Source organism: Oryzias latipes, chromosome 24 (genome assembly GCF_053564925.1).
Source record: "Oryzias latipes strain Hd-rR chromosome 24, Olatipes_Hd-rR_3.1".
In the NCBI taxonomy this organism is placed as follows: domain Eukaryota; kingdom Metazoa; phylum Chordata; class Actinopteri; order Beloniformes; family Adrianichthyidae; genus Oryzias; species Oryzias latipes.
In genome coordinates, this window is record NC_136260.1 from 23,963,004 (window position 1) to 23,979,378 (window position 16,375).

Here is a 16,375-nt window from a genome sequence, read left to right on the forward strand (position 1 = left end):
GTCAAAGATTTCCTTTAACATTTTAAATGAGCTGTGAAGAAGAAGAAGAAGAAGAAAAAGCTGTTTGGCGGATTGATTTTTCATTTTAATTTTGAGTCAACAATTGTAGTATAATTTTGAAAATGAAAAAGCATTTCTAGTATTGACTTTTATTTTTAATTAAGCAACAGAAATGCTTCCACAAGTTTGAGCCGTTTTAAAAATGCCTCTGCCTGCCGCTAGGGGGCAGTAAAAACATCCATTTCCTCACAGCTAACATGGCGGCTGGTAATAATGATTGTGTTGGTTCCGTGTTCCAGAATAATTATTAGAAATATACACTTATATTTGTAGTAGTCTTATAGCTCAGAACGAATAATATAAGAAGATTGTAATTTGTCGGGCCGGTCCATCAGTTCCCTGCCGTTCCCGGCGGTCCGCTGTGTTTGGGTCTCGATCCTGGTCGCCGCCTGGGTTCGGGTTCGTCTCCGGTAAGTGGGCGGTCGGTGTCCGCCACCGGGCAGGAAGTCAAACACAGCGGCTGTGAGGGCTTTTATTGCCGCCGGTAGCCGGTCAGAGCCTCGCTGGTTTGGAGAAAATGTTTTGCTGCACTTTCCTGTCTCTGGAGCTGCTTAGCTTAGCTTTGGCTGCTAGCTTAACAGCTAATAGGAGCAGATAATACTTCAAAGTTTATCTTCTTTTTAAACGATGTTCATAGTTCTTTCACTTTTTAGAAAATATGCCGAAATGATCAGCGACAATAAAAACTGAGAAGTGTTTGTTGTTTGTTTGCTTAGTTATTATTCATATGTGTAAACTGTAAACAGCTAGTAAACTGTCTTATTAATGAACAGAGTTCAGTCCAGAATGAAGCTGCAGGTTCATTCATGCTTTTATTGACAATATAAACACACCCAGCTGACAATTATATCTACATTTGACTCATTTTTATTCCTAGGTTTCATTTCTCCTGCTGTCTTGGGTGAAGATCACCTCATGAGAAAACTGTGACACCATGGAGGCAGCAGAGCCTGGAGATGATGGTTTGTTCAAACCTTCATTCATCTTCTAAACTCATTTGGGGTCACAGGGCTGCTGGAGCCTATCCTATAGGCAAAGGCAGGGGACAGAATTTAGAGTAACCAAAGCATGTTTTTGGACTGAAGCTGGAGAAAATCCGCACTACACGGTTAGAACACGCAAACTCCACACAGAAAGCTCCCCCAGCTGGGACTTGAACTGGGGGCCTTCTTGCTGTGAGGCGCGAGCGCTAACCACTGCACCACTGTGCATCCACTATAATTTATTTGTCAATTATATGATAATCATCAAGACTCATCATGTGGTCAATTTGAATTAACAATTTTCATGTCATGCAAAAAGTGAGGAATGACAAGAAAAATAGAATTTAAGATTCAAATCTTTAACAAAATCTATATTTCTTAAACTGGGATATGAAATCTTTTTTTTAATGTTGTATACTTTCTTCAAACAAAACACGGACGGTGGACGCTTTGGCTCTCAGTTGTTGTTGTTCGTGTCAAATCCGCACCAAATGACCAAAGTCCTGTGTCTGCAGGGCGGTCGGCGCCATCGGAGCTCTGCCTCGACTTACCTCCCAGCTCTAAGGGGCGGCGACGAACCAAGACCCCCAAATACCTGAGCGACTATGAAAGTGGTGACAAGAGCATTTGTAAAATGATCAGACAGGAAGCACAGAGAAAAAGCTGCAAGCTCAGCCAGTCCAACAGTCAGACAAATGATGATGATGATGATGATGATGATGATGATGATGATGATGATGATGATGATGAAGAGGAGGAGGAGGAGAGGAAAACAAACAAACCAACTCGGAAGTCTGGAGCAGAAAAGCCTAAACAAAGAGGAAGACCCAGGAAAACCCCTTTGAAAGAGGAAAACACTGCCGCCAACGGCATAGCGGCAGGAGGGGCGGGCGCAGCCGATGCCCCCGTGCAGCCAGAGAACGGGACGCCAAAGCCCAAGAGGAAGTACGTGAGGAAGCAGCAGAGAACCGCCGATCCGCCTCCTGATGAAGCTGCAGTGGAGCCTCCATCAGAAGCTGGGGAGGAGCCTGAACCAGGAGGCCGCCGCAGGAGGGGAGCGGCCAAAGCGTGAGTTTGAACCCGCCACCTTCTGCTAACATGTTAGAAGATAAAAACACTTTCAGGTTAGCTATGGGTCTTTGTTTGCATCTCAAGAATGTTTATTAACCATTAAAAGAGTTGATTGAAAAGTAAAAAAATTAGGAAGTAAAAACAAAATCTGCATATAAATAATACTGTTATAAATGCTCTGCATAGACAGATCTGCACCTGTTCTGTACGTGACACACTAAAATGATGATCTTCAAGTAGATTCATTGCTTGAAAAGCAGTGGGGGGAAACAATCCTATAGACCCCCCCACTGTGATTGACTTTTTTCCTCCTCCATATAGTTTCATCATCCGGTTTCAAACTTCTGGACTTTGCTGTTGAAGGTTAAACCTTAAGAATGTTCCCCTGAGGGGGGGGGGTCAAATGTGGAGAACGGTCACGCCTAGGTGTGTGTTACCTGTTAGATCGCCGGACGCCACGGTTACGGTTTTCCGTCAGTCAGATGATGTTTTCACGGACCGGTCTGTGCGAGGCTGATTTTTTATTTTAGCCTCCATTCTCCCTTAACTTTTGAGGGTGAACCTTCATCCACTACATTTTATGTAGGAATCATTAAAATGTGATCGACCTGTCAAAGTGGAAACTAAAGGTCCATGTGAGGAGGCGCGGCCCCCCCATTAGTGTTCTGGTTCAGGTCCCCCAGCCGGGACTTGAACCAGGGGTATTCCTGCAGTGAGGCAAGAGCGCTAACCGCTGCACCACCGTCAGAATCGGGTCAGAAAATGCAAAGAAATGTAGGTGGTGTTGTTTTTTCTGCAGCCGGTACCGGCCAACGGCCCGGCCCGGCCCGAGGGTTGGGACGGCTGTGTTAGCAGCAGACGGGACACTGGTCCACAGGAGCTGAAAGGTTAAAGTTTGAAACCATTTCTGTTGGAAATGATGAAGAGGAGCTGTTGTGAACCGTGGAGAGGGTTTTACAGGAGGGAAAAGTCGCTCCTCAGCAGACGTGCAGGTTCGGTTCTTGCTCTTTCTGCTCATGTGGTGGGACACTGCACCACAGTAGCACCTTACATCACTGCCATCGGTGCACACGTGTATGTGAAGTGATGCTGAGCTGTTTAGGTGCTAAAATAAGACGTAGGAACGCTCATCTACCATTAAACGATGACATATTCTGATGTTGAAGATGAAACATTTCTGTACCTTCCTGATGTTGCTGACTGACCGCTTTGGAGGCAAATTCTGACCAACATGGACATCTTGCAGGGCGTTGAAGTATCTGACTCTCCTGGCGAAAGAGGTGCTCTCCCACCCCAGCGACGATTCAGAATCCAAGTCCCATCCTGGGAAGGAAGACTCCAAATCAGAACGGCAAACTCCTAAAGCAGGAAAACGCAGAGGTACAGAGAAAAAACGTCTCCTTATTTCCTTTAGCTTCCTTTAAGTTACAAGCCCCGCCCCTTTATGCATGCTTGATCTCTGCACCAACCTGAGCATGAAAAGCACCTGCCTTTATGTGCTGCCACCTGCTGGCACATCTGAAAACTGCAGGGGCTCGCAGTTAAAAAGGCAAAACAAAACCCAGGAAGAAATGCTGGATATTTGTCCTCACATGACCCTTTATCATGCAGGTTAAGTGTTTTCTTTTTACTTTGTTTTGTCCTCTATTATTTACCATGTGAAGGTCGGAAGAAGAAGCGTGCAGACAGTGATTCTTCAGAAGATGAAGATTTTGTTCCAGATGTTGAAGAGGAGGTGGATCCGATGGAGGAGGAGGAGGAAGAAGAAGAAGACGATGAAGACTTTGAAACAGACTCTGACATGGGGGTTCATGAGAGGAGTCCAGCCGTTCAGCAGAGGAGCAGCGTTAGTCCCTCCCCTTTCCTCTCCCTCTGGGTTTATATTTAGCTGCAGAAGGATTTAGATCCAGTTTGTTTGGGGTTTTTTTGCATGAAGACGTCTGTCCCCACCCCACTGAAAGCATCATCATCATCATCATCATCATCATCCTCACTTAAAGACCAGAAAGCTTTCACCTCAAACGAGGATCTTCTGTCTTGCAGACGAGTGTGAGCGGGAAACAACACAACGGGCTGCCCTTCAGTATGATCAGAGGTATCTGGGACTCTGCTGGGGCCTACAGGAAGTTGTAAGTAGATTCACTTGTTGTTGTTCCAGGGAAGGCTGCAGTTAGAAGGTGCTGGTTCAAATCTGTGTGTAGTTCACATGTTCTGAATCAGTTTTCTGTAGATTCGGGGTCACGCTCGGGTGCAGACACACACACAGCTAACATTACACAGCCTGTTTCTGGACTGTGGAGGAGAAAATCCCCACAGGCAGAAATGAACCAGGACTTTCTCACTGTGAGGCAAGACGGCCGACCGCTACACCACCATGCAGCCCTCACCGGGGCTCCTGGAGTCAGGAAAAGTCCTGGAAAAGTGTTCTCAGAACTCTGTTCATTACTGAGTGTGTAGCTCCTGTAGTGTGTGTGTGTGCGTGTGTTGGTGTGTGTGTGTGTGTGTGTGTGCGTGTGTGTGTGTGTGTGTGCGTGTGTGCGTGTGTGTGTGCGTGTGTGTGTGCGTGTGTGTGTGCGTGCGTGTGTGTGTGCGTGTGTGTGTGCGTGTGTGTGTGTGTGCGTGTGTGTGCGTGTGTTGGTGTGTGTGTGTGTGTGTGTGTGTGTGCGTGTGTGCGTGTGTGCGTGTGTGCGTGTGTGTGCGTGTGTGTGTGTGTGTGTGTGTGCGTGTGTGTGTATGTGTGCGTGTGTGTGCGTGTGTGTGTGTGTGTGCGTGTGTGCGTGTGTGTGTGTGTGTGTGCGTGTGTGCGTGTGTGTGTGCGTGTGTGTGTGTGTGTGTTTGTGTGTGTGTGTGTGTGCGTGTGTGTGTGCGTGTGTGTGTGTGTGTGTGTGTGTGCGTGTGTGTGTGTGTGCGTGTGTTGGTGTGTGTGTGTGTGTGTGTGCGTGTGTGCGTGTGTGTGTGTGTGTGTGCGTGTGTGTGTGTGTGTTTGTGTGGCCCCTGCGAGTCCCAGATAGATAAAACCGTTTCTTTAGCTTTCGACCAAACGTCACATTTGACACTTCAGAGTTGGTTCCTTCTCTGACAGAACGCCGCTCCGTGTGCTTTCAGTCGGGAAGAGAACCACAGCAGCTGGGTGTTCCCTGAGTGGCTCCCCTCCACCCGGGACTGGAACGCCGTTCCACACAGGTAAGCCGTCAAAAGAGTTTGTGACGTCCTGCTGCTGCTGGAAGGAGGAACGAACGAAGCCTTTCTGCTCCAAAGACTCCACTTCTGTGGAAAATAGTTTCTTCATTTATTTAGCCAGAAAAGGTTTGATGTTTTCATTTCAGCTGGTCAGTTTGTCCAACAGATCTTTTTTTATTATTAATTTATTTTGTAAATAATTTATTTTGGTTTTTTTTATTTTTCATTTATTTTTTATTATTTAATTATTTTTATTTTTTATTTATTTTATTATCTGACCAAATTAAACCAGGAATAGTTTGGAGTTTGTCTCATTTACTGGATCTCCTGACCTTCAGGGTCCATTCAGAAACACAAAAGTTGTTTCCGTCTGCGATCTCTCTCTGGTCTCACGTTGCTCCTGCTGTTTTGGTGCAGCGATTCGGGTCGGTATGTTCCTCAGGAGCTGCAGTCAGCGGCCTTCAGCGTGTCCAGAGAAGGTCTCTCCAAGCAAGACTCCCCTCAGCTGAGGCTGGACAGGTGAGACGGGGAACGTCCTCTCCTCTGTCCGTCCCTCCAGGTTTAGGGGAAACGCTCCTCCTGGAATCAGAATTGTTGTAGAATCTCATTTCCTGAAGGTGTCCCTCTTCAGCTGCCATCCTGACCGTTTCCTGTTCTCGCTCCGTCAGGTTCTGCTCGCTGCCAGCTCACACGGAGTGCTGGGACATGGTTCTGTTCACTGGGGGCCCCGTCTGGGCCCTGGAGTGGTGCCCCACGCCCGACGGCGCCCCCTGCAGGCAGTACGTAGCTGTGGCGTCCCACGCGGGGATGGACGACCTGCACCCCGTGACCCGCACCTCCTCTGGACCTGGACTGGTTCAGCTGTGGGACTGTGGAGAGCTGGAGTACAACTGCAGGTGAGGAGGAGGAGGAGCAGGAGGAAGGATGGGGGGGGCTGGCGTCCTCCTTCTGTAGCTCAGGAACGATGGAAGTCTGGAAATAAAATCAGCATTTTTACAGACAAAGATCTCATTTCAGGATTATCCCAACGTTTTGTTTTAACGAATCGTTCCTTTTCCAGGCCGGACTCCCCTCCAGCTCTGGTTTATGGTCTGGCTCAGGATAAAGGCTTCATCTGGGGGTTAAAGTGGTGCCCTTCGGGGGCCTGGGAGCCCCCCTCCTCCAACAGAAAGGTATTGATCTCTCAGCGCCGGCGTCCAAACCTGACCTGCAAAAAACCCAAAGCGTTTGACGAGTCTCCCGCTTCAGGCTTCTGTTCTGCCCCGGCTGGGTCTGCTGGCGGTGGCGTCTTCCAGTGGAGTGGTCAGCATCTACAGCCTCCCCCACCCTGACGCTTTGCTCGCCAGCAACCGTCTGACCTCCAGCGGTGAGACGTTGCACTAACTCTGAGGTTCAAACCCCATCAGGAATGCTTGCAGGCTTATATTGAAGGCTTTTATTCTGGAAAACAACGACCACTGCGTCTGTCAGGAAGGAAATGAGGCGTGATGGTGAAGCGGCGCTGCAGAACCGCTTGTGTCCTACATGCAGTCTGCCACCAGGGGGCAGTGCTGGTTCTGACCTGCAGCAGGTCCAGGTTCTGGCTGCATTTGATTTGATTTTTTTATTGACAAAATTCAAAATTACACCACATTTATTCCATTTGGAACATTCAAATTAAAAAATATAAGGCAGTGTAGGATTTTACAAATAAAAACTAGAACAAAGTGTAAACAGCAGATGAAAACAAGATTATAAAATAGAGTAATAAGTAATCAATTAAACATACATATATAAAACCAAACTATAAGTAGCAATAAAAAACAATTATTAAAATGAAATAAAATAAAAAGAAATAAAGCCATTAATCCAGATAAACTGATAAACAGTTCAAGAGTTTTATAGTTCTCTTATTCAGTATTTTTTAAGGGATTTATAAAAAAAAACCACGACATTCATGAAAAAAATTAACCTAAAATAACAAAATTATTAAAGATAAACTAAATATTCGTTTCTTTGTGAGTACAGCCAAATTAAATGTTGAAGTAAAGAAATGTAGGAATTGACTCATTGCCCCCTCCAGTGGTCGAATGAGGAACTGCAGCATCTGGACCGGACGGTTGGAGTTTGAACACCAAAAAACAGAAAAATGAACTTTCATTCAGTGTAAAACATTAGATATGGGAACATTTTATTGCTTCCTTTCATATATAATATTTAAAAAAATCACATTTTTTAATTGAATTGTTCTGAATCATGGACTTGTGAATGTAAATCTCATAGATTTAAAGATTTTACTTTTAGTTTCTACTCTGAATGTGGGAAATATAATTTAACTTTAAGATTGACAAGCCTGCCAATAAAGGATCACAATCAATTTTTTTAAATGTATCAAAGAATTTTACAAATTATAGGCTTCTAACTCCTTAAATTACAGCCTGATTTTCAAATTTCAGTTTTTATTGCAAAAAACTTCTAAAATAAATGATATTTTATTTATATTTTTGTCTAAATGGTGTTAAATGCATAGTTCTAGTATCAAACCCTTGGAATAAATCATTCGTTTTATTCTTTTGCTTCAAGCTTAACCCGATAACTTGAAAACTGCGTTTAAAGTCAGTCGCATAAGAAGTAATTCCTCATTTTCAGGCATGGATTTCATGTCTGGAGCAGATTTAATGCCTGATCGGCTCAGGAGCTCCAGTCTGCAGATGAATGAATGGGTCCAGGAGCCTGAAGGTTCATGAAGGCATGAAGGCTCCATGTTCATGTGATGGATGATGGAGCCTGTGGTCCAACGTTTCCCATCAGCAGTCGGAGTTTCAGGGGAAACTAGGTTTTTCTTTTCTTTTAATTTTCTGGAGTGAGACCGTGTTCTGTTGCATGGAGGTTCTCCAGACAGGTTTAACCTTCGCATAATGAAGCTGAGCTCCTCCGGTGCTCAGAAGAGTCCTGCATCCCAACCCCGCCTGCACAAACACAGGCGGGGGCAGGCGGAGTCGGGATCTTCTCCTCTGCGGTTCTTTGGACGGTGGAAAACGGGACGTCAAAGGAAAATCTCTTCTCACTTTTTCCCACAAACATGATAAACGTGGCTCCTGGGCGTGTGTGGTTATTTCAGTGTCAGCTGGGGGGGGTTAAAGGTTAAATCGGTGAAATCAGATCCCGCGTCCGCCCTCGGCTGTTTGCCGCAGATAAATCTAAATGTCTTTTGTCCATCCAGTCATCAGAGGGGGCTGGGGGTGGGTGGGGGGATATGTAGAGAAAAAGAGACAATGGTAAGAATGCGAGGCCTGAGCTGTGAATTCCCATAATTCACAGCGGCGCTCTCCATCAGACGCCGAGCTGTAATTGAAATGACAAAGAAGATGAATCACCTGATGGGTGGGAAACGCGCTGGAAGCCATGAATTCCGCCCTCGCCGCCGACGCATCCGTCGCCCCCCCCCACCCCACCCCCACCCCCGGGCCGTGCCAGTCATGTCGGGGCGGGGGCAGCATGCGGAGATGAATGGGCTCCAAACACAAGCAGAGCTCATGGTTTCTCAGTCCTGACTCATCATTTCAGCGGCTGCAGCTGCAAAAGCAGATTTCTCCTTTGAGAAATTTACGAAGACTTGAGCCTAAAAACGGAAAGAAGCTGAAACAAAAACCATTTGTGGAGGGGACGGTGGGCTGCACCGCGGTGCAGCGGTCAGCACTGTCACCTCTCCGTGAGGAGGTTCCTGGTTCAAATCCGTGTGACGTTTGCGTGTTCTCCCGGCTTCCTCTCTACAGTCCAGAAACGTGCGTCATGGGTCGATGGATGACCCTGCGTGAGGAGGGGGGGCAGAAACATTCAGAGTTAAACACTGAAGCATCCATGTCTAGGAGTCCAACGCTGAAGACTCAAACCTTTATGAACGATAGAGGGAAAAACTCCACAGCTGCTGGCAGAGCGGGGCGCTGAGTGCAGCTGAACACGCATGAACACTGACGGAGGATGTTTGTTTCTGCATGTCCACCAAAGGAGCTACCGTACGGCGGGTTTGACGCCGCTCCAGCTGCGTTTTCATGATATTCGTTTGTTTGATGGCGTGCCATCGACCCACACCTCCCTCCTCCAGCAGGATCCACATATTGGGCCCCGCTGCCCCCCGCATCCTCCTTCTGGTACACAATTGTGTGACTGTGTGGCCCTGTGATGGAAGGTGAATCCCATCTTCACCCAACATTAGCGGGGATAGGCTCCAGCAACCCCGTAACCCAAAAAGCTGGATTCCAACTCCTTCATGGCGTCTGTCCCTTATTCACCAGATAGAATTTACCCAAAGACTGCTGAGGATTAGAAGACGGATGTCTTGACCTTTTCCTCCGTTCCCGCTCTTTATCGAAAGCCTTTGGGATTGATCCGTGTTTTTAACGTCTTATTGGGACATTTTTCTGACAATGTAAATTTAAGTTTTTTTCTTTATTCAAATGAGTCGAGAGCAGACGAACAAAAGACGTTCAAAAAGATCGTATTTGTGACGCCCAAACTAAAGTGGGCGGGGCCACAGGCTGGCTGCTCCGCCCCCTTCTGATGCAGACGTCTTTGGGAGGTTTTCAGGGAGGCGCTCCTCTGATCTGGACTTTTTCATGGATCTGTCCATTTCAGAAGGTTTTCTAATCGGGAACAAACGTTTCCTCCTCGTCTTCACCGCTTAGAGACTTGAAATGATTTCTTGATTTGCTCTCATGTGGAGGTGTTTGTCCCTGATGATGAACCTGAGCAGGTGTGGAGTCACTCCTGGAGGAAATGTTCTGACCTGCTGAACCACTTCTAGAAACATGTCAGGCTTTTTACATACGTGTTTGTGCGTTTGATCCCTGATGATTGACGCGTCTTCTGGTTGACTCTGTCCACAGAAAACAACAGGCCTCCAATATTCAAGGTGAGTCATGTCTCTGCTGCAATGACAGTCTTGATTGGCTCAGTACCTGCATGGTGACCCCTCCCTCCTTCGTCGCAGGCGGATGCAGTGGTCACCCTGAAGCTGGGCGCCATCAAAGCTCCTCGCCACGAGAGTGGATTGGTCCTGTCTTTGGATTGGCTGCCTCAGAAGCCGCATGACGTGATGGCTGTTGGCTTTTATGACGGTACATCAGCTGGAGGACGCAGACACAGAGTCATGGTTCCGTCTTTCTGGGTCTCCTAAACCGGTTCTGCCGTCCAGGTGTGGTGGGTCTGTGGGATCTGACCACGAAGGCCGCCTTGCTGCGGGTGCGGGAGGCGGACAGGTCTCTGAGTCTGCTGCCGCATCGCTGCTTCCTGGCTCACGATCACGCCGTCCGGGCTTTGGCCTTCTGCCCCGCCTCCAGGTGAGCCCACCTGCTGTAGGCGAGGACGGCGCCTTTTGGGGACAGACGTTCCTGCCCTCACTCATCGCTGCGCAGGTCTTCCTGCTCCGTTGATCACCTGATGCATGTGCCGCTGTAGAGCAGTGACGGGCCCCCCACCCCCACCACAAAAACGGAGATTTATCCAACCGGGCAAAATAAGAACCTCAGAAACTGCTGCTACACAGTCATAAGTCCCGTTTTCCTCAGATGAGATCCGTCTTTGAGGTCTCATGGAGCTGGCGGTGCGTTCAGGTGTTTCCTCCTGGCTCCTGCAGATCATCACTTGCTCTAGAGGAGCTTTTTCCCTCCTCCCTAACGTGCCTCAGCGTTTTTTAAACCGTTTGTGATCGTCCCTCGTCCTCCAGCCCTCATTTGACCCCCGGAGACGTGGATTGATGTCTCCAGAGTGAACAGGCGTAATGGGGGGGGGGGCTGCACTGATGTGTCCGCCTGTCCGGTAACCGCTCCGTCCTCTGCAGACACCTGCTGGCCACGGCGGGGGAGGATCGCCACCTGAAGATGTGGGACCTGAGGAGGCTCTGCGACCCCCTCATGGTGCAGAAACGCTTCCTGACCAATGAAATGTGTTGGCCGCTGACGTCTCCAGGCCTGCTGATCGCTCAAGATTGTGCTTTTGTGGCGTAAGGACCCCCTCCCACCCCCACCGTTTAATCATCCCCTCCCCTTTCCTCCTGTCGCCTCAGCGTTCCCGTATTTTCCTTTCAGGAAAGGCAACCAAGGACTTCATTTCCTCGGCCTGAGCACGCCGTCCTATTACGCTATTCCGAGGAATACGTCTGTGTGGGTGAGAGACATTCTGATGGGAGGGGCAGCTTCTCCGGGTGGGGAGAGTCTTTGGTAGAGCGTGGATCAGCATCTCCATCTCAGAACGCGACACAATTGGCATTAGCAATGTTTTTTAGATGATAAAAACAAGAACGAACAAGTGACCCGACTTGAGAGTCAAGGGATAAAACCGGGTCTGGAGTGACCCCGAGGTTCCTGACAGACGGCTTGATAGAGGAAGCAAGTGGACCGAACCACTTGACTATCTGGGGGAGGCAACTGTCAGGAGCACAGACTAGAACCTCAGTTTTAGCTTCATTTAGTTGGAGAAATTTAGTTTTTCAGCCTGTCCAAGAGGACGTACTGGTCATCAGGGTCAAAGGTCAGGTCCAGTAACCGTAGCACAGAGGTTTCTGGATTTCAAAGCTCAGACTGTATTAGAAACTTTCTTTTCTGTGAGATCATCTTCTCGTTCTTGGTGTCCCTGCAGTCCATGTCCTACTCCGAGTGGTTAAACTGCGTGGTGTCGGCAGACGTCGTGGGCGAGCTGATCCTCTCCATCCTCCCTCAGCTGGACCACTCTGGCCCCCTCGTCAAACGGAACATCTTAAGACGCTTCGTACGTTTCTGCCCATCTGTCCTCCTCCGGCGGGGGCTACAGCATCGTCTCTAGAGAATCTTTCATTTAGAAATGTTTACCAGTTTCCACCACAGACGCTTTACCTTCTCCCCGTCTTTGCTCCTCTCAGCCCATCTGCTTCACCTCCATGGTTCCTCGGGAAGAGAAGGAGGTGAAGGAGGAAGGAGGAGCAGGTGTTGAGCAGGAGAAGGAGCAGTCGAGGAAGCCGGATGAGGACGAGGAGGTTCAGAGGAAGAAAGGTCTTCATCTGCGGCTGGACACGTACAAGGAGGGAGTGCAGAGATCCAGCCTGCACTACGCAGACAGCAACGTGGTGGGTGGACGAGCTGCAGCCCAACGGTTCTGCCACAGCGCCACAAACAGACAAAACGTCCCCCGCCATGGCGGCATTGGACGTCCTTTAAAAACACTTCAGTTTCTGTCCCTTGGCTGAGGATTTAGTAAATGACTGCTGCAGTGATTTAAGCCTCAGACGCTGAAGAATCCCAGCGTTAGACCTGAAGAAAACTAACAGACTTCATGATGCAGTGAAAGTGAACATTTTCTGCTGTTGATGCTCACACATCAGTTCATATTCAGCGGTGAAACTCCTGCTTCTGGTTAAATCTCTGACCGTCTGGGAGGTTTTTCTGTCTCTTCTGTGGGAATCTGCTCTACGGTTGTTTATTTTGGACAGGAAGCTGCAGCTTTCTCTGTTTTATTATTTATCAGAGGTTAAACTCGCCGAAAAACGTGTCTGTGATTCCAGAAAAACCTGGGGAATTTAGAGAAACGATCGCCATGGAAACGCATGAAAAACACGGAGAGCACAGCCAAGGTCAACATGGACGAGAACACACTGGCCGCGCTGCACAAGGTACACACAGACACACATTTACACACACACCAAAACACACATTTAAACACACGCATTTATACACGCACACCAAAACACACATTTACACACAGACACACATTTACACACACACACACACACATTTACACACAAACAAAAACACCCATTTACACACATGCACATATTTATACACACACAAAAACACACATTCACACACGCACAAACACACGCCCACAGACACACATTTACACACACACAAACACATTTATACACACAGACACACATTTATTTACACACACACCTATTAAGGATACAAACATGCACACAGACGCACACAGGTGGATGCGCTCCTCCTCTTCCTCCCCTGCTTTGTGATGCGCAGCTGTAAAGTCAGGGTGGACTCAATGATGTGTAAAATGTTGGCCTCAGTGTGTGTGTGTGGGTGGGGTGGGGGGGGGGGGGTATTGGATGAGTCTGATTTCCAGAGCTGAAGGAGTCTCTGTGGCCTCTGGGCTGAAATGATCTACGGGACAAAACGCCTCCAAAATTGTGCTGCAGCTTCTTGTCCAGGTGGAGTTATGGGATGAAGATGGAGGGGAAAGGAAACAAACATCCCTGAGATTTATAGTGATGACGAGCAGAATGGATCTTCCTCTCACCAAAAAAGATGGAGCCGTACCGATTTTTAGAGCGGAGCAGCTGAGACGTTCAAAGAGGACGACGCTGCTCGTCAATTCTCTGCTTCATACGGAGCAATAAAAGAAATCCTCCAGAGGACTTGAAACCGCAGAGGCCGACTGATTCATGTGGACTCCCTCGGGGATCAATACCAGAGTCACCAACAGTCTGACCAGACCCTGAACGCACCACCACGATGACACTGCACTTTACAAACTTCTAAAAGGAAAGATGATGACATTAGGCTGCTGGTAATGCTGATGTTTGAAGTTACCGTCACGACTCCCGCGGCCTGCGGGAGGAGTTTATGTAAGTAAAATCCTAAAATCAAAGACTGAGAAGCAAAGGATTTTCAGTTTTTGGGCTCAAATTCACAACAATCAAACCAAGAAAAGCTGAGATTATTGGACACGTTCTGATTGACTGAACCACTGGAGCCTCAGCTACACAACCATGAGAACAAGCGGTTTCACACATCTGAGGCAAGCAGATCAGAGCTGAAGGCCTCGTGTGTCTGACAGATTTTACTGTTTGCACTAGAGGTTTATGGACCTTCAGACAAACGGAGTATATTTGTATAAACCCCCTTTGTATTTGAAGCTAAACTTTATTTATGATGATTATATTTGTATGCACTCCTTGTTGGACCGGATAGAAGAAAAGGAGAGAGAGAGGGAGAGGGATGTTAGAGAGAGGGGATAAGAGGTTAGAAGGGGGGGGGGGGTAGTCGATTGTCCTCAGTAAATCACATGACTTAGTTTCCACATCAACAAATAGTCACAACTGCTGAAGTATATTCATACATTCATGATGGAAGTTTATCTCACAGACTTCTGCACACAGACAGATGCACACTAGGTTCATATAACCAATATTTTTGGAGAGGGGGGAACACCCGTCTAACCTGCCCGCCAGCCCTACCGAGGACCAAATGAGGGAGGCGGCAGAAACCGACTGCCCGTCTGGGAAGGCGGACAGCAGCGACCAGCAGAGGCCCCAGACAGGGCCAGGGGACGGCGAGCCTGAGGGCCGGGCTCTAGCTGCTGCGAGCAACGATGGAAACACCGGGGGCCCCACCCGCTTCCCGGGGGATACAATCCCCCCCCGCTCAGATGTTGTAGACTCCCGCTCTGCGGGGAAAAGAGACGCAAGGTCAGAGAAGCAGGAACCCCCACGAAGCCACCAACACCCCGGCAGCAGACGCCGGCCCATCCCATCCAGTCTGGGGAGACACCGTGACCCTCCGCCTCTGTGTGTGTGTGTGTGTTGAAAGAGCTGCTTTCTGGCTACACATGTTGTGTTTAAGGCGGCTGGACGTTCTGGTGGTTCGGATGAGTGGCACAGATTCAGCTGCTTGTTCCTCAAACAGCAGGACAGTGATGCTCAGGCAGAGCTTTGAAGCTGTTCCTCCGTCTCCCCCAGGTCCGCTTCAGCCCCAACATGAGCAGCCATGTGTGGCTGGTGTCCGGAGGACAGGCGGGTCTGCTGAGGCTGCACTGTTTGAGGTCCCTGATCAGCCCCAACGCCAGGAAGATGATTCAAGAAAGCCGCTCGCACTTCTCTGCTCTGCACTCAACGCAGCATCACACAGAGAGGCCGACACAGGAGCAGCAGCAGCAGGAGCGTCAGCAGAATCCCCGTTGAGACGAGGAAATGCTTTTCCCTCCACCAACATCCTCCTCACTACTTCCAGTTTGTTCATCTGAACAAACATGCAGACTCTTAAAGCGTTGAGCAAACAGGTGTTGCGTTTACTGTCCCCTTGTACCTCACAGTTTCTTCTAATCAGCTCCCAGACCAGACGAGCCGGCTCTGTGGAGCAGCAGATGAAGGAAACCAAAGTTTACCGTGTTTCTGCAGGAAAACCTTCACTTAGTTAAAGGTTAGTTAAGTTTAACCTGTGGGTCAGTTAACCAGCAGGAATGTTTACATGTTAACGCTGTCGCCCGCTGTCTTCCATGTTTTTTGGTTCGATTTTTAGTATTTAGATTAGTAGAAATTTTACTTTTGCCTCAAATGATTTTAACTAAAATCTTTTTGCAGAGAAACCCGTTTTTCTTGAATCTTTGGAGCCGCAAAACGAGTTTCAGTTTTCAAAAAGGGTCCTTTAAATTCCTGTTTTTAAAACCGTTCAGGCACCAACGGGTTGGCCTGAAGCTCAAATCTGCAGAAAAAAACCTGCATTTCCGTGGAAAAGTCCACTGAAACAAAGGGGGAGGAGTCAAGTGTGTGGGGTAGAATCCGTGAAATGCAGCAGAAAGGACGTTTCCTCTGTGAGGAACAGAGTTCTGTTTATCCTGCTGGCCTGTCAGGCAAACATCTTATTAAATTCTACAACTAGGAATTATTTTTAGGATTTAAAATGTAGAAAAAAATAGGACGATACTTTTTAAAAACCTTTTAAGAACATAAAGGTCTTTGCCTACATTTTAATTTGCTCCTTAATCTGATTTGATGCACCTGAACGCATCATAGAAGCTCTTAAACTGATCATAAATCCGAAGAAATCTTTGTTTTTCCATTCAGTCAACGTTTCTGTTCTGAACTCAGGCCAAACTTTGGGGAAAAACTTGAATTTTCTAATTATTTGCTTAAAATCTCAGCTTGTTTTTTTTATTTCTGACATAAAAACACAAATGTAAAAGGACTTTTTCTTGTTTTTATTTTTCTAAATGGAGTTTTTATTGTGTGCAGAAGCCTCAGAATGTCATTTAAATTAATATATTTTTAGATGGAAGCATTCAGACACAAAGAACATTATTTTTGAATATTTGCTTGTAATAAAGGTTTTTGTAACAAAAGC

The 16,375-nt window shown here is 47.6% G+C and overlaps 1 protein-coding gene across 1 annotated transcript; it reads left to right on the forward strand.

The window, feature by feature from the left end:
- The first annotated feature begins 221 nt into the window (after window positions 1-221).
- On the forward strand, window positions 222-16,373 carry gtf3c2 (general transcription factor IIIC, polypeptide 2, beta). The gene is made up of 20 exons (XM_023953056.2): window positions 222-470; window positions 938-1,022; window positions 1,559-2,111; window positions 3,361-3,494; window positions 3,779-3,960; window positions 4,158-4,243; window positions 5,220-5,297; window positions 5,712-5,813; window positions 5,963-6,190; window positions 6,355-6,466; window positions 6,543-6,660; window positions 10,160-10,185; window positions 10,264-10,390; window positions 10,468-10,612; window positions 11,113-11,274; window positions 11,360-11,438; window positions 11,910-12,038; window positions 12,169-12,372; window positions 12,808-12,915; window positions 14,995-16,373. Exons 2-20 carry the CDS (start codon window positions 995-997, stop codon window positions 15,214-15,216), a joined length of 2,823 nt encoding a protein of 940 aa, XP_023808824.1. The 5' UTR covers window positions 222-470; window positions 938-994; the 3' UTR covers window positions 15,217-16,373.
- The last annotated feature ends 2 nt before the right edge of the window (window positions 16,374-16,375 follow it).

Coding starts and splice junctions, on each gene's coding strand:
- gtf3c2 (XM_023953056.2), top strand. CDS start 995: ATGGAGGCAGCAGAGCCTGGAGATGATG. Junction 11,439..11,909: donor CGAGGAATACGTCTGTGTGG/GTGAGAGACATT, acceptor GTGTCCCTGCAG/TCCATGTCCTACTCCGAGTG. Junction 12,373..12,807: donor ACTACGCAGACAGCAACGTG/GTGGGTGGACGA, acceptor CTGTGATTCCAG/AAAAACCTGGGGAATTTAGA.